Source organism: Drosophila tropicalis, unplaced genomic scaffold, assembly GCF_018151085.1.
Source record: "Drosophila tropicalis isolate 14030-0801.00 unplaced genomic scaffold, ASM1815108v1 contig_463, whole genome shotgun sequence".
Classification (NCBI taxonomy): domain Eukaryota; kingdom Metazoa; phylum Arthropoda; class Insecta; order Diptera; family Drosophilidae; genus Drosophila; species Drosophila tropicalis.
The window spans coordinates 4,198,445-4,226,238 of record NW_027172929.1 but is presented as its reverse complement, the minus strand read 5'-3'; the positions used below and the strand labels follow the sequence as shown (position 1 = coordinate 4,226,238).

The 27,794-nt window shown below is 39.7% G+C and overlaps 1 protein-coding gene across 1 annotated transcript in view; it reads right to left on the bottom strand.

The window, feature by feature from the left end:
• The window catches only part of olf413 (DBH like monooxygenase olf413), a 150,344-nt gene that overhangs the window by 4,349 nt on the left and 118,201 nt on the right, over nt 1-27,794 (bottom strand). Inside the window, 8 exon segments of the mRNA XM_068286832.1 lie at nt 1,446-1,469; nt 1,471-1,615; nt 12,029-12,164; nt 13,913-14,075; nt 14,568-14,737; nt 21,161-21,356; nt 22,435-22,620; nt 23,315-23,593. Of these exon segments, the coding sequence (XP_068142933.1) occupies nt 1,446-1,469; nt 1,471-1,615; nt 12,029-12,164; nt 13,913-14,075; nt 14,568-14,737; nt 21,161-21,356; nt 22,435-22,620; nt 23,315-23,593 (1,299 nt within the window).

Genomic DNA, 27,794 nt, shown 5'->3' with positions numbered 1-27,794 from the left:
TTACTCTCAACCACTTGGACGTGAATTAGAGGCAGCTTGTTGAGGTTCCATTCTCCTCCTCCTCTCTCCCTACCAGCACTTGCGATAGTTTTATTGATAAAGAGATGCAGGCGTGATAGTATTTTGGGCCAAGTTCTTATTTTTGGTCCTTTTTCAATGGAAATTGCTGACAAAGGTCAGTGAAAAGGACAAAAGTCAGAAGCATAGAAATCAATAGATTTTGATTGGGCTTAACCCCGGGCAAACTCTTTTCAAAGAGTCTTTTTTGGAATCACTTTTAATCAAGTTGATCTGTTTACATATATGCTTTATTATGCTATTTTGAATACAATTCTCACGCTGCCATCTCTAATGCAAACCATTTTGTGATGTGAATTAGAGGCAGCTTGTTGGTGCTATTGCTAGGACCAGAGCTTGGTTGGTTGTCTGGTTGGTTGGACTTGGTTTAGTGTGTGACCCATTAGAATGATCGTTGTCGAAGTCGTACGTGTGTTGGTCTGATATATGTGACCCAAGTTACACACACACACACACACACCCCTCTCTAGAAGGCGAACATTGGCCATGGCCGCAATGCAATTGATTGCACTTTATAACGTGCGGTTTCCGGTAGACATTATCCGCCGCTTTTGCAGTCAGCCAACCCGCATTTGATAGAGGATAAAAACGAAGGAAGGCCCACAACCAGTCGAGAGAATAGTAGGAGTAGGGTCCTAATGTCTTTTCTGTTTTAACCCCACGATGAATAAATGAGCACTTGTCTGAGTGTGGGTGTAGATGGTCTCTCTCTCTCTCCCTCTCTGTCTGTGTGTGTGTGTGTGGGTTGGACCATCAAATGGCAGCAAGAAAAATTATCCCAGATATTGTCTAGCAATTTAGCTGATTAAGCTGATGGATGTAAAGCAGGCAAGACGGCAAGCCGGCAACGAAATGTTTCCAACGATTAGAGCCAGCAAGAGATTGAGATAGACCAAACCAGCCAAGCCAAGCCAACACAACGAAAAAAAAAAAAAACACAGGCAAAACAAAAAAAAAGGGTTAATGCGATTTCAACTGTGACAAAGCACTGGGTCAGAGACAGCCTCTTTGCTTTGACTTTAGATGCTTGGGGTAATTGGGTAAAATGGGTAAAGGGTAGGCAAGGGGGAAGCGGCGGATGGTTAACTTGATTAAGCTATATATATTTATTCAATATATTTCTTTCTTTACTTGGGCATGGGATGGGGTATGGGGTATGGGGGGCTATCTATCTATTTTTGTCGTCTAGAGGGATCCTTGATTATGATACACTAGTTCCCTTCACTTAATAGTTAATGGTCCTTGAACAAGAAGAGGGTACTCCATCTTCGTTGTCTTCTTTCACTTTGTAGACATTATCTTTGCACATAAATCGAAATCTTTGCTTCAATTCTTTCATTCTTCTTCTTGGTTGTTGTTGTACTTACCGGGACCACATGATTCTTGGCTCCCCCAACAGATGGGCTTAAAGCTGCCTTTACGTGTGGCCTCTTGAAATTCACCAAATTGATTTTCCCAATCGTAAGATATCAGGCGTGCCTCCAATGTCATGCCAGCCAATTCGGGTGGTGATGATATAAGCACTGGATTTGAATCGCTAAAAAAAAAAAGAAGAAACGAAAAGGAGAAGAAGTAGAAGAAGACGTAAAATAACATTATTAACTTTATTATTATTGTCAACTTTGATTAGGACTTAAAATTTATTACCCGCCCTTGACAAAAAGGCGCTTTGCCAGCAGATTTTCAAGTTTTTGCCCTTAGAAAATAACGTAGGCCAAAAGACGACAGGCAAAATGAAGCAGGCGGGATGGGGGAAGGGATGGGCGGGAAGCAGGATAAGCGAGAGAATGGCAAGGATGGATTGTGTCAAGCTTTGCTCAAGGATTTTCGGTGGGATCTTTCGAACGAAAACCAAGAACAACTGCCCAAGGGTGCGCGGGGCCACAGAGACACAAAAACTTGAGCTAATTAATCTTTTAGATTTTCATTTGTGACGCGTCAAATACGTTGTTACAATTTTTCGTGTGCCAGAGCAAAGACGACGAGAAGAAATAAAAACCGCACACGAATGCGCAGAGAACACAGCATGAGCAGCAGCATCATCAGAGAAAAAGGCAAAAGACAAAAGCACCCAAAAAGAAAGAACGGCGTCCTGCCAGTCAAGGGTGTCGAGGGTGACCGAAAGAAGAGGAAAAAATCCAACAAATGGACCAAAAGTGTAAAACCTCAGTGCACCAGAGCACAGTACATACAGGCGGCAACAATCAGTGGCGTAGATTTAGTGCTTTCTGGGGTTAAGGATTTCTAATAATTATTAGGGGATGGGCGGATCAAGACGGGAAGATGACTAATGAAATGGCTTAGCCAAAGTCAGTTTTTGGCAACTTTTTGTTTGCGGGTGATTAGTCAATTGTAGCAGCCAACCCTCATACACATACATATACATATATATGTATCTATGATTAGGCCGCACATGATGTTGAATTTTAATTTTCATCATCACCCCACAAATTAAAGAAAAAAAGGAAATGTGCAAAGGGGGTGGAATTTGCTTTCATTGGAACAGCAATTATGATTTCTATTCATTTGATTTATTGCGGCTATTCATTGTCATATTTTGAAATATCTAAATTTGAAAACCTCAAATTTAGTCAGTTTTCGAATACGTTTCAAAATTGGTTTAAATTTTCCAAAAGGATGGTAAAGGAAGAAAATGCAATTACCAATATCTTGACCCAAGGGCAAGGGAAGTTAGTTCTACATCTTCAAGTCGTTAGTTAATACAAAGAAAACCCCCTTTCCCCCGTTGCAGATATGGCTGGTTTTTTTTAGGATCTCTACACCCCTGACTATCAAATCTCGCGCGCCATATAAATTCTTTATATATTCATGTTATTCATTTTCTACCATTCATTCATTTCGCTTCGTTTCGTTTCGTTTGTGCACTTGCTACTCCAATCCCCTTCCAAGTCCTAACTCTCCCACCTTCTCTCGCTCTAACTCTGTATCACTTTTTGCTGCTTAACACTCTCTGCTTCTTTTGTTGCTCGTTGCTGCTCGCTGCCTAAGTCCCTCCCCCCGCACATCGTTCACCGCCCTTACAATTAGGCTAATTAATTTTGTTCTTTGCCCGGCATTACGAAAAATGTTGCTTTAATTTCCTAGAACACACAGCTACAGCTACACACACAGACACACACACACACACACAACCACACACAACACAAACACTAAAAAAAACAACAACAACACAAACGCACATTTTCTTTGTGCTCTCTTCTCTCTTTCAATTGTAGGTGGTTCGGGTTGGTTTGAAGGAACAACCGTGTGGTTGTTGTTTTTGTTACTGGCTGGAGAATCCTTTGGAAGCCGCAAACAAATCTCTTTTAATTAATTTATGATTCCACTCAATCCGCATTGAGAGTGGGCTGACGGGGCTGACGAGTGGACGAGGCGATGGGGGTTTTTTGTATCTGATAGTCCAAAGCCCAAGTTGCCCAGGAGGAGGTGGAAAAGGTCTCCTGTGGTGTGTGTGTCTCGATGGGGTTGAGGGGATCGTTGCGGGGTGGGGGGTAATGGGGGTGAATGCTGCAACAGCCGCAACAATTTGCGGTTGAAAACACGAAAAATATTAATGTCTGCGGATTGATTGCAAAAACCCTCCCCCGTCTCTGGCATCCCTCTTGCATTCTCATTTCGAGTGCTCTTTCCCTCTGTCTGTCTGTCTCCCTCTCTCTCTGACTATGGCATTGGCCACTTGTATGAATCCCGCATTTCGTGTTCCTGTCTGTGTGGTCCATGTCCAATGTCCATAATAATAATAATATAAAATAATATATTGCATTTCACCCATCTGTCCATCTGTTCGACGATTGCATATCTACACTGAGCGAAAACGATTGTAGACCGTTCAGTGTGAAGCATATCAGAAAACCTATTTCATGTTAATGTAAACAATTGTTTTTCGAGATGTTTTTTCCTTTCTTACAGTGTCGATAGACCCTGCATTTCACTTTTGGTGTTTGTGGTTTATTGAGCGAAAGAGAACGACGGCGTTCGCGTTTGCTAATATATCCGGTAAGCATGACCGTAACCTCCACACACACACACACACACACATAAACATATAATAAATATAAATGCAGTGGGAAACTCACACAGATGTTGGTAATGTAAAAACATATTACTAGCTATCACACTCCTCTCTCCACACTCTCTCCCCTTTGAAGTAGACTCCTCTTTTAGCCACAAACTCCCGCTGGGTCATCAATCGCTAACGTTTTAGTCTTATCGCCATTGACTTCATTGGCACTCAGTATAATTAAAATTATGAGGCAGCAACCCGGAACCAGGAGCAGCCAGGACAAAAGCTTTACAGAGGTTATAAAAGAGAGAGAAATGGGAGGGGGAGAGGAAGACACGCATACTATGTGACTCTGGTTTGGCATTGTTGATTATAAAATCCAATAGCTACAGCAGCAGCACATCACAATGCAAAACCCCAAAATGCATTTCGAGTGGAACCTGCTTTAGGGCATAGACTACACACAACACTCAATGGCTTCAACTCTGTAGCTACAATACCAAAAGGTTCTTCCTACTCCAATTGCAACTCCAACTCCAGTTCCAATATGGGGAATGCGACTGCAATGCGCTTTGAAATGGGTTTATTTATGTAGCGTTATGACGACGGCGCATTTTCTAGGACCCTATGTAGCCTTTTGGTATGTGAGTGTGTGGACTCCTCTCTCTCTCTGTGTGTGTGTGTGTGCTGTTTGCATTTATGGCTTTCCCTTACTCTCTACGTCTCCATTTCTGACTCTCTCTCTCTCTCTCTGTCCATCTCTCTATATATGTCGAAGCGAAATTCAATTTTGTACTCGAATGCAATTGCAATTGGCATAACGGGCCAAAACGGCCAAATGGCCATGTTGATGACAAATGAAAACTAAAATAGCACTAATAGTTGGAATGGCAACTGGTTGCTAAGGGGTCACTTGCTGAGTGAGTGAGTGCATGAGTGTGTGAGTGGAGATTTCCAATGATCGACAAAACATGATAGGCGAAACAATGTTATTAAATCCCTTAAATCAATATATGCTCCTATGATGGCTGCAGCAACAGCAATCAGCAAACAAACAAACAAACAAACAGACATTAAAATTGTAAATTAGCTGCAGACTAAAGAAACAATTGGGCGAAAAATGTTTTCTCAACTCAAATTCAAAACACATACTCTAGCTCGAATAATTACATTCAAATCATTGTGGCAGCTAAACAGAACTCTCAAAACTTTAGGAACTAGAAAAGTAAATTAGCTACGCTTTGTAGAAGTAAATGTGATCCACTAACACTTAATTATCAATTGAAAGGGATTATTTTGCTATGGCAGAAGTAAAAGCAATTAATTGCATACATTGCTCAAAAGTATGCTACAAAAAGTATGCAGTTGATTGTCCCTTATTAAGTGAGTAAGTTGAATCGTCTTAGGTCGTTTTGGTTTCTCTTTATACTTCAGTTATATTATAAAGATAGTTCCCATTTTACTTTTCAAAACTTTCATAAGGTTCTACTAACTTAAGTATGAACCACTAAATTAAACAAAAATGTCGGTCAGTTGCCACTTAAGTGTAATGACTGACTCTTTCTTTTATTTTGTAAACAAATTTTGATTGTAAAAAGGCTTTTAAAATCAACAACTTGTAACGACAATGAAGCCTTAAAGCATGTTGCCCTTAAAAAACGTTTCTTTTTAACCATCAACATTTTGGGTAACGTAATTGGGCCTTCTTGCAAAACTGTATCGATAACAAAGAGTGAAAAATTCCATGTGTGCAGTGAGGCATTCACAGCGGCTGGAGACGGAGATGAAGCAGAGGCATGGGAGATGGGAAATGGAAGTTGCTATCGACAGCAACTCCTCAGTAGAAGGCCGCAGCAATGTGATATGCTTGCGTTAAACATCAGTCAATATATAATGAAAAAGACAGAGTGCAAGAAGCAAGGAAGACACGACGAAAACGAAAGGGAAATAAATTGAAGCAGAGGGAAGAAAATGCCAGGAGAAGGAAAAGTCATAAAGTAATGAACAATATCGAGTCAAGGATATCTCATTCTTATAATGAGGCCCCTACCCGAAAAAAGGCTCACGGCACGGAAAAAAGGGATATCTATATCAGTGAGCCTTAAACAATTAACAAAAGCTGTGACCAACGCAGGCCAGAATGAAAGAGAGACAGAGAGAGAGAGAGGAGAAGAGAAAACAACTATAAAATGAAGCCAATTTGCGTAGCAGAACAAACAGAAAATGCCAATAAACAGCCAAAGAGAGTGAAAGAGGGGGAAAGGAGTAAGGAGACAGTGAAATGCACACAAGTTGAATAATTACTTTGATTTTAATGCTGGACCCCAACATTCAGTGAACGATAGGAAGAGAAATGGTTTGCCATTTGGACGTTGTGCGGAGGGGGCGGAGGCGGGTGGCCGAGGTAGGATCGAGAGAAATCGTACATACAATTAAAATTAATTTCAGCCATGGCCATGGCAAGTGCGTAAATTGTAAAAACCACTATCACATTATTTTCCAGCAAAAAACCAAAAAAAAAAACAACAAAAAATTGAGAAGGAAAGAAAATATCGTAGACAACAAAAAATATAAGCAAATAATCATGAAACATTTTTTTTCTTTGTCTTTTATTTTTTTAACTGGATTCCCCTCTACAAGAACGTGAAATGTAAATTAAGCCAATAATGGGAGAGACGGGTGAAAAATAAACCAAATATATCTACATACGTATGATTGTATGTGTGTATGTATGGATGGATGGGCCGGAAAAGGGGAGTGGATTTGGTGTCCTTTGGTTTAAATGAATGTGGTTTGAGTTGGGCGCATGATCAATGAAGCTCACAACCGGACAACAATTTCAGAGATGTACACTGAACAAAATTATTGTCATTCTATGCAAACTAATTCTAATTGGAAAACACAGATGTGTAGGAAATCGGTTAAAAACTGAAACCCCAAGAGTCAGTCAGAAGCATTTTACTTTGTGTTGATTTCCTCCAAAGATAAGAAAGGACCTTAAAGACTCTGATTCGTTACAATTTTGCAGTTTATTGCTGAAGAAACGATCAATTTTTTTCGTCTAGTGTAGTAAATGGGATTCCCGAATCGAAGTCATGTCATACCCTCTCGGTTTGTTGCTCTTGACTCTCCTCTCTGTATCCCCTCTTGTATCCCTGTTGCTTTATATCCTTGGGCCTCCGATGAACGCTAACGACTTCAATGAGTTTTGCATGATGACGACGATGTCGACTATGACGATGACGACAACGTTGTTCTGGCTTGCTGCTGATGGGCGGCACCATAATTCTTCTCCTCACCCGCCTCCCACCCATAACTCCAACATTCTCGTTATTGTCTCTTGCATGTGTAAGTGTGCGAGTGTGCTAGTGTGCTAGTGTGTGTGTATATGAATGCATGTGTATTGGTCAATTGAGCCACTGTTGAGCTGCAAACAATTTTGGAAGCCATGCTGCTGTTGCTCTCTACACTTGCCGAGAAAATCTGTGCGTATCAAATTAAATTGAATTTCAACCACAATAAGCATCACAGGTCACAACAACAGTCCATCAGGAGTTCAAAGAGAGCGAGAGAGAGAGAGACAGATAGAGATAGAAAGAGAGAGTAGAGACGACGGTGATTCGTTGCCATGGCCTTTTGGTCAGGCATTTGCAAGTGGCTTATAATTACATTAGTTGCAGACCAATTGAGCCTCAATTTGGTTCCGAGGCTTTGACGTGTGCATCATTAGCTTATCATTCATCGGGATGGGATGCCAAATCAGACAGAGACAGAGACAGAGAAACACAAAGAGTCAAATTAAACATTTACATTGACAAATGTATGTATTCGATGTTGTGGAAAGCATGATAAGAATGTAACATTCGTATTTAACATTGCGCAAATAAGTATTATCAACCATTGAAATCGAGTAAAGGAAGTATTTTTGAAATTAATTGACAGCCTTATTTTGGTATTGGCCACTTAATAATATCATTTGCCTCCACATCAAGAGGTTTAAAGTTGAGAAGTGATTGCTTTCCAAAAGATGCTTTAGTCTAAGTTAAATTTTTTAAACCAAATAACAACAACTTTACAATTATTTACTTAGTTCTGTTGGAAGTAAGCTAAACACAGTTCTATTTCTGATACTAAATACTTTTTGCTACAAAGAAAGGTTCAAATTTGAACCGCAATGGAAAACATTTCAGTTGAGTTGGGTAAATTTTGCATAACTGAGAAGAACCATAATCAAAATTCGATTTTAAGCAAAATCAATCGATTTAGTCTGTTTGTTTTTGTGTGAGAGAGAGAGTGTGCACTTCCCCACTATGAAAGCCCCATTTAACAATTTTGTCAACTTTGTTGGCCATTGTTTTTTTGGCCTATAGTTTTTGTCATTGTTTAATTAAACCTGAAGCACACAACAAGCGGCTTTTGTGGGGAGGCAATCTAGACCAGAACAGGACACAACTGAATAGAAGCAAATCCAGCTTGTATGAAGGAATAGTTGCCTCTTACCCAATTTGGCTGGCTTCAACCTCAACCTCCTACTTTGGCTATGATATGGTGTGGCAATATTCAACTACTGCTGCTACGGCAACAGTTGTTGTTGTTGTTGTTGTTATTGTAGTTACTACTGCAGTTGCAGTTGTTGTCGTTGGGGGTTTTCATTATGAATTTTAATCCTCATATCGCATTCGCACTTTCAGGTTTCAGGCTCAGGCCCAGGCCCTGTCCTAGGTCCAGGAACCATGTCCATGTCTAGGCGCAGACCCCGAACCTCGAACCCGAACCCGGGACCCGGACATTAAGCGCTACAAAATTGCAGTAGACATAATAACTGACCAGCCACCGGCAGTAGCAACAACAACAGCAACAATAACAACCATGCAATGTTCATTGTCCAAAAGCAAACAACAACAATGCGCGTGAAGCAACAACGACAACAAGAACAATGCGAACAACGAGTAAAATCGACTCGGGGCCATTGTTGTTGTTGTTGTTGCTGTTGTTGTTGCTGTTGATGTTGCTGTTGGAGGCGGCCCCATAACGACAGACAATTGCAAATGACTTTATCAATTCATGTCGATTTTCGGTTGTGTGTATGCGCGTGTGTGTGTGTGTGTGTGTGTGGGTGTGTGTGCGAGTGGAGAAGTGTGTGTCAGTGCATGAAGTGGACATGGTGAGGACAAAAAGCCAATGTATATCCAGGACCTCACACAATCACTTACGACAACTACATACAACAAACAATGAAAACGAGGAACAAACAAAAATGTCGTTGATGGGGTTACCACATATATGTATATATATATATGTGGGTACTTATATACATACATACTTATGTAAAAGTCTTCTGCATTGAAATTGTGCATTAAGAAAGAATTTTGCATGCAGAAAGAAGCTAACAAAATGATTTATATCACATTTTTCAATAAATATGCCAAAAACTATGGCCTGTTTTTAGTTTCCAAATCATTTTGGATTTCAAAAGTCTCACAATGAGTCCTGATTATTGGTAAGAAATGTCTTCCAATGGCCATTTATACTTTAAAGAAGTTCTACTAAATCACTATAGATTCAATCAGTTTGTTCAAGAAGGTTAAAGTTATATTAAAAGATTTCAAAGTTATTGCATAAGACTAATGAATCTTCTAAAAGCTAAAAGTCTAGAAAGATAATTTAATTTTTCTTCTATCAAAACAAAATCAACTAAAAATAACTCATATATTCTATTGAAATTCATTCTCGTTTATATTTCGTACTTTCATTCTTCGTTTTATGTTTCGTTTATTGGTTATCTGATTTCAAATTTAAACTTGACTTTACGGTGATTAACAACCTTTTAGCCCGAGTTCATCTGCCATTATACAATCATCCTTTTAGCCGCAACCCAATCAAGCCGCAAAAATTCTCAACTAACACTTTTTAGCTTCCTTCCTTCATTCATTCGTTCATTCATTGCTTCTTTTATACCCACAGTGGTCCATCAAGTCCATTACACCATCCGTCACTCCATTCACTTCCTTGTTTGTCTCCTCCCCATCTCCGTTGCCCCCGTTTATCCTCACCGTTTACGTAACTCATTTACGTGTCCATGTTTGCCGTACCCGGTCTTTCTCCTTTAATCTATTTATGCCGTTTACTTGGATTTCCATAGAAAATTATCTTTGATTTTCATTTTGACTTTGATTTGACCAGGCCAAATGGGTTTTAGCACTCTTTTTTTTTTTTGGTTCATTCTCTAATGTCAATGGGGAGTGATTAATCCCAAGATTTGGTTTAATTTCGTCTAATTTTCAGTGAATGCTTTAATACAATATTCATGCCCTCGAGGTGATTATACCTCCAAAAGCTATTCAACAGTCAAGGGGATCATCCTGAATATCCTGAAACCCGGGCCATGAACTAGCCGACTGGCTGACTGGCTGACTGACTGCTTGACTCTGACTGACTGATGCTCTCCTCTTGTTTATTTAGCACTTGACGTTAATAGAAATCAATATTTTCTAAATAAAAGCTCCTCAGATGCGATGCAGAGGTCGTGGTTTAGGTTTTGTATATACATATATATGTATGTTTATATAGTGAGATGAAAGGAGAAAAGAGACGGTGGGTGCTTCTCGTAATTTATTTTTCCACATTCACAATTAGAGCATAGGGCATAAGGCCAACAAGTAAAGCAAGCACACTGTGTGCTGCAGCAGTTCATTTTCCAATTGTTTGTTGGGCAAATACTTCAGAATTGAGAATAGGATCCGACCAGACCCCGACAACAACGAGAACAAGAGAAACCATGAATGGAGGACGAAGAAGGACGACCTCTTCGTCGTTGCTAGCTTGAGTTGGATTGCTTTGGTTTGGTTTGGGATTGGGCTTGGGCTTGGGGTTTGGTTGAGCAGGCTTGGGATGGGTTGGGTTGGTCTCTTCAATTCACTGCCACTGCGACTTCGTTAGGTGATTTGGTTATGCAACAACATCATTAAATCACCAATTACTTTAGTCAACAGAGAAATAAACCAAATTTCCTTATACACAAGCCGGCAACGTTGAGTGGCAGGGAGGGCAAAAGTGAGAGAGAGAGATGGAGAGTAAGAACAGATATTTCTGGATGGAGAGAAGGTGAAATCAAAATGAATAAATGAACGAGACACGAAAAGTAGGCGGGGGCTTCAAGTACAGGGCAACTACTACCTACCTATTATAGAAAGCTTGAAAAGATTGAATTACGCAAGTAAATTATTCAAAGATGTTGTAAATACTTATACATATATATTGGGAATATGTATGAAATAATCGCGTAATTAAGCGTAAATGTTATCGATAAACATTAGGCCACGATGCTGGTAAGCCAAGTTAACCAATGAATCAAACTAATTCTATTAAAAAGTTGCTCAATTCAATTAACAATTAAGTTCGGGTAATCAGGCGATTTATTATCGTTAGTAAGATGGAAATGCCAAGAATTCTGATCGATATATAGACAAACAAAAGATGGAAAGGCACCATAAATGATCACAAATCGTCGATACAATTATCAAACAAACTGTATTCACTCTGTTCACTGCTGTCATCTGAATGAAATAAAATGGAATTTCGTTTGGAAATCTCCATGATTTCATTGCTATATATTCTTAATATGGAATACGTCAATTTTCATTAGCCTCGTTTTCATCTTTTTTCTCCATTTTCTGGTTTTTTTTTCATTTTTTTTTTTTTTTTGGTTCTGTTTGCCGAGCGGGAGGGAAGGGTGGAGTGTTGGGTGGTAGATGGGTGCAAGACAGAAGCTTTCATGGCTGTTTGGAAAACGGAACGAACAAAAAAAAAAGAACGGAACCCCATGCAATTTTTATAATGCAAAATGCTACGATTGGTAGCAGAAGAAAAGGAGCTATGTGGGCAAGATGATGGGTAGATTGTAAGGGTAAGAAAAAAGTAACTTACGTTGCAAGTTGTTCGATGCCAAGTGAATGCAACACTGTGGGCAGACTCGGCAGTGAGTGACATGTTGTCAGTTTCTTTTGGCGTGGATAGTAAAGTGTCAGCACTGTGCAGCTTTCTTCCTTCATTGTGAGGCCACCTGTGAAAAATAAAACAATGCAAAATGAAAATGAAAATGAAAACAGAAAAAAAAATATGCAAAAAGAAAAAACAACAGCGAAAATAAGGAAATGCATAAGAAATGCAGAAGGAATAAAAGCAGAATGAAAGAACATACAAATACACACACACACACACACACACACCCGTACCCAGAATTCATATGTATATATAAATTTCTTTAGCGCCTTGATGACAATTTCCTGCCTGGCTGGACCAGGTAGCAGCTCACCCTGTACCAGTTCCTCCCCCTTCTCCACAGTTTGCCTTCCTGCCTGCTCCTTGGACCGAACCAACTCCAACCGACTATGAACAAAAGACGAAAATTAAGCGGCCGTTGCAGTTGGCAGTAAAACAGCAAGGCGCCATCATAATAATATTCCATTGGAGCTGAGTCTCGTTCAAAAGAGAAGAGAAGCATCGTCATTTTGCTGTCAAGCTCCATGAGTATTGCTTCTTTATTTGCGTTGAGGCAGCTTTACAGTACGGAGGACATACAGAAGTAGTAGATAGTATTTTCGACGTACTCTCAACTCGTATTTCGCCTAGACAAACGTACGTACATACGTACGATAGACACGGCTGACTGCCTGTGCTTTGTTTTTTTTTTTTTTTTTTTATACTTTGGATCCTTTTCTCGGTGTCTTTAGTGCAATGTCGTTACGTTTGTCTATTACGAATCCTGTGTGTTTGTGTGTGTGTGTGTCTGTGTTTGTCTCCATAGAGAGTTGTTGTCTTTCGTCGTGTCACTTCACCTACTCCCACATACCTCGCGTTGTTAGTGAATTGTGTAGATTGTATTTGAATTTGTGCAAGCAAGCAAGAAAGTCAAATTTACGTTAGGTGTGCCCTTTTTTCTTTCCTTTTTTTATCGCCGTCTTAACTCACTCAAATGCAATGTACAGAAAACGATACAAATAAATTGTAACGAAATGTTATGGCCTTTCGTTTGATACACTAAACTAAGGAATGGTACATCCTTTCACGTTTTGTGTCATCAAACACAATTTTCATCTTTTCTCGATAATAATTATGCATTTTCAATTGAACAGTTAACACAGTTTTGGTTTTCCCCCCGTCTAATTTTGCATTAATAACATTTTGCCAAACTCTGGTCTGTTGCCCTTGTCCAGTTTGTTTCCACCGTAGGGAACAGCTGTCACAGCAACACACACAGACACAGCGACACTCCGCCCCAGAAACTGCCAACGCCCACATCAACAACAACCTCAACCTGCTTTAACACCTGCCATCCCCGTGTGCTAAGTGAAATGTTTCAATGTCTTGGTTTATGTATTTTACAATGACGTCGTCAGTCGTCTCCTACCATTTTGCCTGCCTGTCTGACTGACTGCCTTCCACCAAGTTGCTCCTTTGTCTTGGAGCAAGGATGGATGGATGGAAGAAAGGATTCGTTCGCTCGTTCGTTCTTTGGTTGGTTGGTTGGCTGGCTGATTCGTTCTTTCGCTCCCGTGTTGCTGTCGCATATCGTTTGGCTGATTTAAATGTGTCATAACGACGATTGTTGCTCACCCGTTGCCATCGCCTACCAGACCTTCAGTCGTTTGGTATACTTGGATTTTCTTTTTTTATTTACCCATTTGCAGTTTTTTTTTTTTTTTCAAATTTTTCTTCTTTTTTTTTTTTTTGTTGTTTTGTGCAATTTTGTTTTTTCTTTCATTCTGCTTGATTCATTCTGTTTTATTTACTCCCTCGTCGAGCACTTACCCAGGGTAATTGCCTTTCGTGACGAACTGTCATAAATGCATTCGGCGATGAGTCTATCCCCTGGCATGGAATGCACCGATTGTGGCAAACGTCGAAAATCCTGATAGGCAACATCTATATTGCTGTCGTGTGCAATTGGCGGTAGCTCCTCCGTTTGTCGTATCTAAATATGGAATATAAAAAGAGATGCCAGAAAGAGAGAGAGAGAGAGAGAAAACGAAAAGGAATAGATGGATAAGTTTGCTCATTAGCATTTCACTTGCAATAGAAAATATGTAAATAGTACAAACGAACGTACTGTGGAGGCTTAGATGATAAGTAAGCGCGTATATATGTATGTGCATACATAAATCTCAACTTTTATAACAATTTGCTCCAATTCTTTCAAGAGCATTAGTTGCCATTTGCAACAGAGCAAAATTCATATAATCAAAGTGTAAATAAACTTGAAAACTTTAACTGAAACTCAATTGAATCTTAGTACTTGAATTTGCTTAAGCTTTTGGCATAAGTTATGCTTAAAGTCCTAATGTAATTTAATGGCTAAAATGTTTGAATTTGCCATGTCTTTACCAATTTCAAACATTTGGTGTCATTTTTTGATGCTAAATGCCATTGACAAGTGAGTGAAATTTATGGTTTCTCTATCACTTACCTGCCGCAGCTTAACCTCCTTGCCAATTTGATGTGTGCGCATCATGACCGCAAAAATGTTGATACCTTGTTGGGGGAATGCATAACCTGTACAATCCTCAATGCATTGGCCCTCGGAAATCACACGCTTTTGGCCAGGTGGTATAATGTGACGCCAATTGGGATCCATGCCTGTAAAATGTACACCAAAAAATCGTTTTACAGTGCTTTTAATTAACGTTTCAAGAGATACAGTAATAGGAAGTACACAAAACCGAACAGGGGCAGATAGAAGCAATAAAAGAGAGAGAGAGAGAGATAGAGAGAATGTGTAAGTGAAGTGGGTTGAGCTTGCTAAAAGCTCTAGTGGTTAACACACACAGACAGACGTGTGTGTGTGTGTCATGTAATGGGTGATGGGTGGAATTTGCCAACCAGCGAATGAATCTCGTTATCATCGTTCATCATCATTCCTCTTAGCACTCGCTGCCGCTGCTGTGGCACTCTATTTAACTTTGAACGTTGATTTTTTAATTCGATTTGTCGCAAAACGTGTAATTACATTTTAATTGCTGCTTTTGATGTTTTAACAACTTTGTCAATGCATCCAACCATAGCACCGTCATCTACCAGCCAACTACATACCAGCCATCATTCAGTCTCCATCTCATACACCAAAAAAAAAAAAAAAAAAACCCATATCAATTAAGCATTTTTCTTCGTTCATACGTTTTTATATATATACAAATTTTTTTTTTTCTTGGATCAAAAATGAAATTATGCATTTTAGGCAACTTTGTTTGCCTCTTTCTCCCACGTTCCTGGGGGCTCAATTAGTTAAATGTTGTGGAATATTTTCCCCTCCCCCCTATAGCATTGAACCGGCAACGCTCCTGCTGCTTTTGCTCTTCTTCTGCTGGCTTCTGCTCCACACTCAATTAGGAACTCATGTCGCCAGGCATGTTAAAAAAATATTTGAAATTCATGTGCTACATATTTTTTGTGATTTTTTTTCATTTTTTTTTTTCGCTTTCTTCTTTTCTGTTTGGCATTTCAATTGTTGTGCTTGCTGGGTGTGTGAGAGGGGGGCAATCCGGGGGGGTTGGAGACGTGGGCGGTTTGCTGGGAAGGGGGGACTGGAGAGTATGCCAATCAAAATACTCGCGGGAAATACTTGGCATTGCTGGAGGTACCCAGCTGGCAATTGATTTTCTTGCTTTTTCTCGCGTTTTTTTTTAGCTTCTCTTTTCTTCTTTTTTTTTTGTTGTTGTATTATTATTATTGTAAATCCGCGATTGCTACAATTTTACCATTTTTTTTAAAAGCCTTTTTCTGCATGGTGAAATGACAGCAGAAGGACGAATAGCTGTTTGGTGTGAGGCAATGAGAAATGAAAATTTATAGCTCGGTCATGCTTGAGTTTTTCGTCGTTGATTTCTTGGTATACTCTTATACTAGCATGTGTGTGTGTGTGTGTGTGTGTGTATGTGTGTGCGTGTCTGCAAGTGTGTGTGTGCGAGGTGTTGTAAAAAGAAAAGCTGCTTAAATGAAGTGCGGATTATGGTGAAAAATTAAATTGGAATTTTTTTCTTTTTGGTTTTATGCTCTGAAAAGTATGCTATGATTATTTGATTTTTTTATTCTTTACACATTTTTAGGCAAACGAATTGGAAAATTAAAAGAAACAAAAAAGCTTTCTGATTGATAAATTAATAACGATCTTTTAATACCCTCAAGAAGTCGTGTGAGTTTGAATGGGGCATGGCAACTGGCTATATTCTATATGCACCGAGAGATTTCACCAAAATTAATACAAATTTTTCAAAGAGAGTATATTCAAAGTCGTCGATTTGCTCAATTCTCTAACTTTTATGGTCGGGATTCAATTTTAATTTATTTATGGTTGTAATTTTACCTTTTGAAACGGAAACCAATTATAAAACCTGCGTTCAATATTGATTAAATACCTCACAATCCCATATTAGCTACCAATTAGTTTCATTGCCACCATTTTCAATTTCCACTATTGACCCACATACATACATACATACATACATACAGATGTTTGTATTTATGTGTGTGTGTATATTTCATTTATTTGGGGGGCAACGTGCAGAGGCGGCTTAAACTAAACTAATCTAAAAATATTAACTTTAAAAATGCCTTTTGCATAAAAAATCAATTTGAATATTTGAAAATTGAACAACATTTTGTGCTATGGTAATGAATTGAAATTTTTGCAGACAGATTGCCGCTGGGCCATCATTTTGTTTCAACATTTGCATAGGTTTTTTGTTTTTTACTTTAACTATTTCTATTATTAATATATACCTACATATATATATATATATACATATGTATATTTAAATTTTTTCTCCATATATTGAAACGAATGCTTGCTTTTTGGTTTGTTTTTCGTTGTGTCATGTTGTTGGCATCAATTTTCAATTACCGATTTTTAACTATGCCATGTTAGCTTTAAAAATTTGTTCTTTTTGGTTTCATTTTCATTTTCAATTTTTTTTTCTCTCCCTTTTTGCTTTTCTTATTTGTGTCTCTTTTTTGTTTTGTTTTTTAATGTCACGCGGGCAAAATCAATCAATATGGTTTTATATGGTGGCTAGGGAGCCAGGCGTTGCGTAAAAACAAACGAAATAGAAAATCATTAATTAAATTTCAAATTACAATTCATGCGCGTTTATAACACCAAAAAATATATTTCGTTTGCAAATTGAAGGCGAGAAATTTTTTAGCTAAAACTTGCTTCTAAAATCAAATGTATATATGTACATATACTCGTATTGGCTCAATCCGTAAATATAGATAGACAGATAAATACATAGAAAGGTAGATATGTAGATAGAGGTTGATCGATGGTTGGATATATAAATAGATTTGTCTTTTGCCAATCGTCAAATGAAAATCCATTAAGTTCTGTGCTTTCATTTCCATTTTGATTTGCTTTTTTTTCCATACTAGATTTCAATAACACATTTTTCGTATGTATTTCAATTTCTCCTCTCATTGCGTTTGCTGCCAATTTCCATTCATTAAATCAAAATTCAATATTGGCCATGCGAAGCACAACGATGACGAAATTGTTGCTATACCATTGAGGGATGAGGATGGGAGAATGGAATGGTATACGAGGAGGCAACTATGTATGTATGTATTTGAGATTTAGAGGTAGGGAATTTCTATTTGAATTGGCCCAAAACGCAAAACTCACATTTCATAACTACATATTTTTCAAATCGATATTTAACGCTGATATGTATGTATGTCCATGGATGTATGCCACGGAGTGGGTTACCGGTGTCAAGGGTTTGCCAATTGCAGTTGCAGTTGCAGTTGCATGTTGACAGGCAGCAGAAGCAGCAAGAGCAATGGAAATGGCAGCAGCGGCCGCACACGGCAAAAATGGCGGCAACTTTTCTAATTATTTTAAATGGCAATTTGTGTCACACGCGCATCCAATGCGAAACAGAGAGAAAGATATTCCATAGAGTTGTTGTTGGTGTTGTTGCTGTTTGTTTCTTTTCTCTTCTTTTTATTGTTTTTCAGAAAACAATTCGATTAGCTAGTGCATTTTTGTGCCCCAAAATCACATTTCAACAACCAAAATGTGGCTCTGTGTCTGTATGTGTATGTATGTGTGTGGTTTAGTTTTTCCCAGAGAAAAACTTTTCACAGGCCGTGTCCAAATGAAAGACATTAAAGAATGATTACATTTATGTGTTCTAAACTAGTTATGCAATTTCCTAGAAAATGTTGCCAAATATATTTTTAATGAAAAAATAATGGCATCGATCAAATGCTGTTGACTTTTCTTCAAAATCAGAGAAAAGGATAACAGGATCCTAAGTAAACTGGCTCATTTATACATCCCAAAGGATTGTAAAGGTTTTTATAAAAATGGTAAATGGGAACCTTTTACTCTTCAAATTCTACATCAATTGCAATCAGCTTGTTGTCTTCAACTTTGGTTTTCCCCCGATAAGCTGTTGGTGGATTATTATTACTTATATGTATATACATATATATATGTATATACCTATATATATTTTTTTATCAATTCCCATGCTCATTGGTTTTTCTTTGCCCACACAAATCCCGTAGCATTTTGTTCTGCACCATCTCCTTTGCTGTCCCGTATTTTATCCGGCTCCCTTTCGCTCCCTCTTTGGCACTCCGTTTTCATCTCCAAGGTGCCATAAAAATTTACCAAGCCGCAACATTAATCAAAGCATCGTTCGCATACACACGAGGGCTATGTATATCAATAACCAATTAAATTGAAATTAAATTTTTACCAAAGTCAGGCACAGAGGAAACAGCACAGCGGCATGGAGGGAAAGCACGAACGAGAGCGATACAGACAGACAAACGGACAAACAGACAGACAGCCAGATAGATAGATAGATAGATAAGGACAGGAACAGCAAGGTACTACAGAAATTTTGCAGCTACTTACGCATCATATGGAATGGGAGACCATTGGAGCTTTAGCTTCCAATCGTAATTCAATTTATAGCCGGGCAGAGCCAACAGAAATTGTAGCCAACATTTATATATGTATTTATATATATTTTTTTCATTTATTTATTGACTTGGTATGCGTTAAATTCCAATTAAATATTTCAATAGCAATGTGGAATTGCGGAATTGGCAGGAGAGGGGCTCCAAAGATGGAGCTCGGAGAACCGTGCCCGTGCCCGTATAGTCGACGGACCTAAGCCCACCCAATCCTCATCGCCTACTCCCCCCACGTCTCCGCCTACTTCTGACTGTCATTCGCATTTGGAAATTGTATTTCTTTTCCTTCTACTTTTGCGTTTCATCTTTTTCTTGTTTCTTGTGGTGGGTATCAAGATGTATTAATCTACTTCTCTTGTGTTTCATTTTTCGTAATACTCGCCGGAAGTTTTGGCAACACCTACTCAACGCTCTAGAGCGAGAAGGAAAAGTTCTTTTCACTTCTTTTTCACCATACACACACACACACACACACACCCTATTGTTCGTCCTTTTGGCCCCTTGGTTGTTGTGCCGCCGCCGCCGCCGCCGTCGCCGCTTAGCCATGTCTCTATGCGGTTGTAACAAAGTTATATTGGTTTGCGTGACTCTCCACCAAATAAAAATAACAACCAACCGAACCAAATGCCAAAAGCAAACACAAAAAACCAAAAAGAAAGAAATAGAAAAATAAATTGTAAAGTGAAATTAGTATTTTAGTTATCCTGTGTGCAGGCATACAAAGTAAAGTGCCTTAGAAAAAAAGGAAAAAAATAAAGGAAACATTTCAGGTGGTTCTTTTTTTTTTGGTTCGGTTTGGTTTTGGTGGTTGAAATTGGTCGACCCCTCCCTCGTGCTCTAGAGACAGAGACAGGATCAGGGAGAGGGGCCAATGGGAGGAGTACTCAAAGGGCGCTTAGCGTACAGGGACATGAAAATTACCGCGTTGTTCGGTCCGAGAGACGTTCGATGGGTCAATGGTTTGATTTGGGTTGGGCGAAAATACGTTGTGGGTAATTCCATGAATTCCTCTAGACAAGTGGAAATTTCATGGAAAAACACACACACAGAAAAAAACTACTTGTACGCGAGAGGATCTCTAAGGACTAACTAGGTAGGTATCTCATATTTATAAAAAAGTTTATTCAACTATTGTTCGACCAAATGGAAATGGTTTTATTTTAAAACTAACTCTAAGCTGTTTGGGAAATGACTTGATTGAATGACTTTTTTTTAAGTTTTTTGACAACCCTCGCATTGCATTTTATAATAGTTTCTGGGTTAAAGCAGCAACCCCATTGAACTAAAGGCGTTACCCCAAGCCTAACCTTTTGGTTACGTACCAACAAACAAAAATTTGAATTATTTAGTTGAGAGAGAGTGTGTGTGTGTGTGTGTGTGTGTGTGTGTTACGGGTAAAAACTTTCAGACACATGCCAAGTATTTGACTATTTTACCATTTTGATTTCGAATGCGTGTCCAATTTAAAATTAAAATCTATTTGTTAGCAATTTTCTAAAAGTAACAACAGTAAAACACAACAAAAAATGAGAAAAAAATAAACGAAAGTAAACGTTTTGTTTCGACCAGACAGAATTGCCATAGTCAGACAGATATTAAAATTTCTTTTTTTCTATGTATGCATGTATGTATGTGGAAAGTTTTATGAGAGAGATAGAGTCAGCAGACGCCTTTTGTTGTTGCAACTCAGACATCGACTCACCCACACATAGACACAGATGACTAAAGTCATAAGCTTTTGTTTTACTAGCCACCAAATGTGGTTAGTCCTTCATCCTTTGCTCACATTCGTTGCTGCAACACCATCTCCGGCTCTAGCTCTAGCGGCTCCTAACTCTGGCAATCTCATAAATTGCATGACATGAGTTGCATATATAGAAAGTCCTGGCCATAAAATATACAAAAGGGCAGCAGCAACAGCAGCTGCAGTATCCACCGCATGCTCTCCCTGTCTCTCTCTCTTTCATTCTATTCACTCTATTCACTTTTGCCATATCATTCAGAGGGGATTTATGCAGTTAGATTTCCCTCTGCCCTTCCACATGGCATGGGCATTTCCCCCCCGCTCAAAAAACTTACCGATTGACAATATGCCAGCATCATTTGGTCGCAGCACGTGCGTAAAGTAGATTTTCAAACCCGAATTATCCGCCATTTGTCTCGCATGCAATTGGGTAAAGTCCGGCTTCAAATTGTTATAATGGGTCTCCATTAAATAATATTTGGCCTGTCGCGACTCGATTGGATAGCCAGCTTCATGGGGATATGTAAAGCCCTGCAAAAAGCCAGAAACAAAAACAAACCAAAAAACCGTTGAGTGTGTTGTGTTTGTTTATATATATATATTCATATATATGTGTGTGTGTGTGTGTGTGTGTGTGTGTGTGGAGAACGGAAGTTGATGCCATGGCCATGTGCAATTTAAATGCACAGCCAGCAACTTCTCTTGTCCCTCATCCCACCTTCCACCATCCTCCAGCCGCACCAATCCTTTTCCTTTCCTACTCTGTCCATTGCCATTCAATTGCATTGCAGAGCGGCCCCTGGCGGCCGAAACATGCCACTGCATTATGGCGCGCTCTTGTGATGAAATTATGAAAAGCATGCAGAGACCTACTAAAACAAAAAAACCAAAAGGCTGAAGCAATAAAAGGGTCACAGGGCAAAAAACTTCCAAGGCCTGTTCAGTTTTCATGGATACCCTTTGATTTGCTTAAATAATCATTTCTCTTTCTCTATGAGACTAACTCTCTCTCTGTGAAGATCGATCCTGAAAGACGATCGTGGCCTTTGGTAAGACGAAACCGTTTATAGGTGTTTTCTTTGCTAACTCTTTTGTATGATTCTAAAAGCTTTGAGTTATATTCTTTGTTATTATTTTAGTAAGATTTTTCTTGTATTTCATTTTAGCTTAGTTTTTCTTTAGCACCTTTCTTGTATTTAAAATTGGATGAAAACCATGAAGGACTACGAAAAAGGACTTTAAGAATGGTTATTTTTATCTTAGATGGTCTATTTTCCGACGGCTAAGTTCAAGAAGTTCATCACTTTAATTGTTGTATTCATATACTTCGTTTTTGTTTTGTGGGAAAAACCTAGGGTATATTCAATTTGGGTTTAATGCAATCTATATATATGTATGTGTGTATACATATACTTATATGTATATATCTCTGCTCGTTTTCCCTTACTTATTTCTTTGTGCTGAAAGGAAGCATTTGCGAAGGTTAAATTAATATTGCATGCTTATGGCTATGACGAAGATGGGTTCGGTGCTTGAATTGTTGGTGTGGGTCGAGTGGGTGGTTTGTTGAGATTCTGTGTTCTCGTGGTCTCTCTTGGTCGATGCTTACCTCGCTGCCCCGCGACCATGAGGCAACAATGGCATTGCATGCCAACGGTATGGATCGTGCACCCATACATTGGCGTCCCTGTTCGCGTGCCATCTCCTCCAGTTCCGAATGCGAGCCCTGGCACTCGTGTAGCGTTATGTGCTGCAAGTAATGCACACTGGACGATGAATCATAAATCGGTTCGTACTGCCAGGCCATGAAAAGAAAATGAAGCACAGAGATAGTCAGATATATGTGTATATATGTATATATGTATATATGTGAGTTGAGAAAGAGAGACGGGAGATAAATTTTTAATATTTCAATTTGGTTATGCCGAGGAGGCCAAGGAGACAAGCGGAGACAGTGACAGGCCAGGCCCGGACAGGCCATGCGATGCCATGGCATACAATGCCAGACCAGGCTAGAGTTGGCTTGGATCGGGTTGGGTTCGGTTGGGTTGGTTTGGGGTAGCCATCTCGGCCAAAAGCGAGCGAAATCGCATGCCAACGCGATTGCACTTGGCCTTAATTATGCATTGTATTTAATAACGTTTAGCAAAGAGATGCAGCAGAAAGTGTAAGCGAGGAGTGGAATGAAGATGAAGTTTACAAGCAAAAGCAAAGACAATGGCCAATAAATGTCTTGTGAAATGGGTTAATAGTAAAATTTGGCAGCCAAAAGGCATGGCATGGCATGCCATGGCATACGAAAATTGAATTGTTAGTGTTGCCAAATTTCACTTTAAATTGATTTCATTTGTTCGTTAAGCAGGCACGTTGTCAGTTTTTGGCCAAGTTCAATTTACATTTACATAATTTTATTTCATTTTCAAAAGAATGTGTCCTTAAATTTGAGCTCGTCTCCATTTCAGTGCATTTCATTTCATTTGATTCCTTACCCGTATAAGATGATGCTTGCGATTGATATCCTCCAGTTTGAACATTTTGCACCAAAAGAGCGGCGCATCGCCGCCAGGCAGCTCAACATCCTCATTGCGTAGCTCTAGCACTCGAACGCGTTCATCATGCGATGGCAATTGCAGCTGGGCCCGTTGCATCAAGACCATGGGTCGATAGGGACGAAAGGCGCGCACCGGATCTGGTAGGGTGCCCGGACGCACCGAGCCGTGTGGTGGATCCTGTGCGTGATACATGTACAGCAAGCGCATCGTGTCGTTCTGCAAAAAAAAGAAACCCAAAAGAGAGAAAGAGTGAGTAAAAAGAAAACGATAAAACAAGGATAATGAAGGAGGGAGACACACATACTCACGGAGAGTTGAAAAATGTGTAAAAAATTAGTTGCCAAAGGTGGTCAGCGGCTACGGCTGGGGGAAAAGAGGGCGAAGCGAATGGTTGGGTGGTTGGTCTACATGAGGTCAAAATGGCGTTATAATGGCGTCGCCTGGCAAGCAGCAACAAAAACAAGCAAACCAGTGAACAAGCAAGCAGTAACCGGACTCGAACTCCAACTTGCAGATGGAGGCGGAGGTGGAGGTGGAGTCGGAGTCGCAGCTGGAGCAATAATGTCGCTGCTGACGTGTACACGGATGTACTGTCTGGTTGCTACCTGCTCCTGGACACGCTTGCTAAATTAAGTAAGAGAAGAGAAGAAAACAAAAAAAAAAAAAAACGAAGCGAGCATGCCGCTTGCAGCAGGAAGGAACAGGAAGTCGCCTGTGGGCGCATATAGTCGAATGTCGATGGAATGGGTGATGTTTGGTCAGCTGCAGGCAGCAGCAGCACTCGCAAGTTGCAAGTTGCAAGTTGTGCGTTTGTAAATGGCCGTGTAATGGCCCGAGACAAACTCGCAGGACACAAAAAAAAATCAGCAAAATAAAAGACAAACAAGGATAGACAGACACACAGACAGACAGACAGACAGAAACAACAATGTTGTTGCCACATTTCAGTCATGATTAAGTTTATATAGACAATTTGAGAGATTGATTGATGCGGATAGCCTGAACGAGAGACTTAATCAAGTTAACTTCATTGAACTTCATGGTCGATTGAAAAACCTTTTCGTTTTCTTAATCAAAGTAAAAAGCAAATTCTATATATGTATAATGCATTTGTTGTTTTTTGATTGCATTTACGTTTTTTGTGCAATTCGTTTTAGTAGTTTTTCACTTAATTAATCTGCTGCTACTGTTGGCTAGTAGCACTTATGTGAATTGCCTTGGCTTCTAAGCCATTAAGCAACGTTGTCGAACTTTCATTTAGTATTCCCTTGTTGTGCGGGACTGTACTTTTTACATTTGCACCGTACAAAGCACAAAAAAAAAAAGGTAAAAAAAAAACCGAAACGAAACCAAACCAAACCAAAGCAAACCATTGCACTTTCATTCTGCACATATGTATGTATGTCCTTTACGTTTCACCCTCTCAACCTTTTACCCAATTGCATCTTTGGGCAAAGCAATTTACACTTCAAGTGGAGGCGAACAACATTTGTCTGACTGCCCAACCCACAACCCCCGCACATACTCACATTTCTTCTAGTATTTTATTTTTGTTCTTTTTTTTTTTTTTTTTGCTCCTTTTTGCAACAGCCAATTCCCTATAGGGTTACAAAAACCAGAGCCGTGTCGGTTTGAGTTGGGGGCCGAGTTTTCGCCTCCTCGTTGTATTATGTATGTATTTTTCATTTGCCACGTAGTTTTTAATTGGCAAAACCCCGAAATTAAAGCTTTCATTAAAGAATCACGACGCGTTGTGGCCAAACCGGATAGACGACAAAGTGTCCAATCTCTCTCTCGCTCTATCGTTCTGACTGACTATAGGACCCGTTCGTCTGTCTATTTGTCTGTCTGCCTGTCGGTTTGTCTCGCTTGCTCGCTCTCTCGCTTTGTGTTTGTACTTGACTGTACGCCTCCGGGGGCTTTTGGGGAAAGCCAACAGTCAGCTGTCATTGTGTTCATGTCATGGCCATATGTGTGTGTGTGTGTGTGTGTGTGTGTGTGTGAAGCGCCAGCAACAACAACAACAACAGCAACACATGTAGCACTTTGGTGGCCAGGAGTAGAAGGGTTCATCAACAAAAAGGAAAGCAAGGAGAAGCAGCAGCAGCAGAAGGAGGACATTGACGAAAAAAACGGGGGGGCGGGGTAAAAAAATGAACCAACGGCAGGGCATCCATTTGAATTCATTGTGGCAAAGTGCCCATTGTAGCTGTTAAGTGGAACTGTAGAGTACCATGTTCGACAATTGACGGGGGCCCAGGCAACAGCATCAGCAGCAACAGCAGGACCTGCTAGAGTCCTTGTCTACTTTGTTCATTTTGCCAGCGCGAACGAGGAGACAATACTTTAATTAACAATTCCCTTTCCCCCGAAAGTCTGTTAGGTTGGTTGGTTCGTTGGATAAAACAAAAAAAAAAAAAAAAAATGAACTGAACCTGTACAAATGAGTCGACTGCCTCTGCCTTCCTGCCTGACTGCCAGCCGGAGTCGGTGGTAGTCCACTGACAAACACTGCGGGCGCTTGCTAACCGTTCCGACTCCGGACTACCCACAATAACAACAACAACAACAATAGCAACAACAACAACAACAGTTTTAAAACATTTGCCGTGCGACAGGCGCAGCACAAAAGTCATTAACGTTGCGGGCTTGGACATGGCCCAGATGTAAAAACATGACCACTGTGGCAAAAAACTCAACAGTCAGTCAGTAGAAAAAACAAGCTGTAGGCTAAATGAATGACGGCCAAAATGTATAGGGTAATATAGGCTATACAAATGACCTCGAAAATTTACTATCAAACTATTCAAAGTTCAATTATGGAAGATCTGCTATCCAAGTTCAATTGTGGAAGATCTTCCGAAACTAATCAAGTGGCCAAAGTTGAACTAACGAAGCTCCTCCAGTGAAGAAATCCATCTTATTGAGCAATTTTTGTTAATAAAACTATTCACAAATAAGTTTAATTGGATCCACTTAGTACCTATATATGGTAGATTGCTTTAAACATACCAGGACACAACGAGTAGAAATTTTCTTAATTTCTAAAGAAAATTTGGAATAAAAATGGCAAATCAATGACTAAACAATAATTTCATGTGAGTTTTCAGTTAGTAACGGGCTACATCTGGCTTTGGGACTTAATCGAGTGTATTAAATGTGAACCTTGTTAACCATTAACTCATCATACCCTAAGCCAAACCCTTTTTGTTTGGCGTTATAACAAAAGTGTGAAAAAGCGTGCACCGAACTATGCACACGCACGACTCAACATGAGGAGGAGCTGGAGATGAAGATGGCGAAGCAGGGAGTGGTTTAAGAGTAGGCAGCAAGAGGGGAAAGGGGGCGTAAAGCAGCAGAGAGTACCGGAGAAAACTAAAATGAAATGAAAAGCTTCAGCAAGGATTACAACCAAAAATTAATGAAAGCAAACTGGCTGCGGTCATTTGCTGTGGTCAACGGGTCGGTCAAGGCTTAATTGCCAAAGACGATGACGAGGACAACTATGGTGGCAAGGTGTGTGTGTGTATGTCCTGTGGTATAAGGACAACACAATCCGAGTGCGAGTCCGAGTCTGAGATGGAGGCTCAGCAGTGTGTGTGTGTGTGTGTGTGTGGTCAACAACTGGAAATGGTTGTACAGGTTACACTTTACTGACTGTTGCTTGCAGTTTTGGGGTTTTCTCCTCCACAAAGAAAACCTGGCTCTCTCTCTCTGCTGACGGGCTAATTGTAAATGCGGCATAGCGGAGAAGAGGACAAATTCAGACTTGGACTCATTAGAGAGCCTCGGTTACGGCCCAAAAAACTTGCGAGGGTTTGCAATACCCATAGAACAAGCAAGCTGACAGCGCAGCAAACGAATGGAACGCACGGAGGAGGACGACGTTGGGACGCTTGGCTTGGCACTCGAAAAGCGTTGGACGTTTAACCTTTCTCTACGTCCCTCCCTCTTTGCCTCTCTTTCTGAGTGTGGACAAAAGGATCCATTTTACGAACTGACCGCATTCAATTAAGCACTTTTAGTCTTGGCATAAATGCGATAATTGGAATTGCAAGTAGCATTGCGAAATCTTTTGTCTAGAATTCCTTTTGCAATCCCTGTATACATGAAAACTAATCAAAACTATTTAAATACTAACTAGAAAGTACTTGAATTAAATATGTAAAATCTGTAACTTCAACTTAAAGATGTTCTAATTTATTTCAATTATTATTAACCATTGCACATACAGTGCCTACTAAAAACAATTTGAACTTGCTAATTAATACCTTTCCAATCCAATGAATTTCTGCTCTCTCACAAAAGTGGCTTGGTTTATACGGTTTTAACCTATATTGCAGTTGCAGTTGCTGTTTGGCCAACAACAATTGCCCTTTTGCGAATGTTACACCTTCTGGCCATTGCACATTGCGCC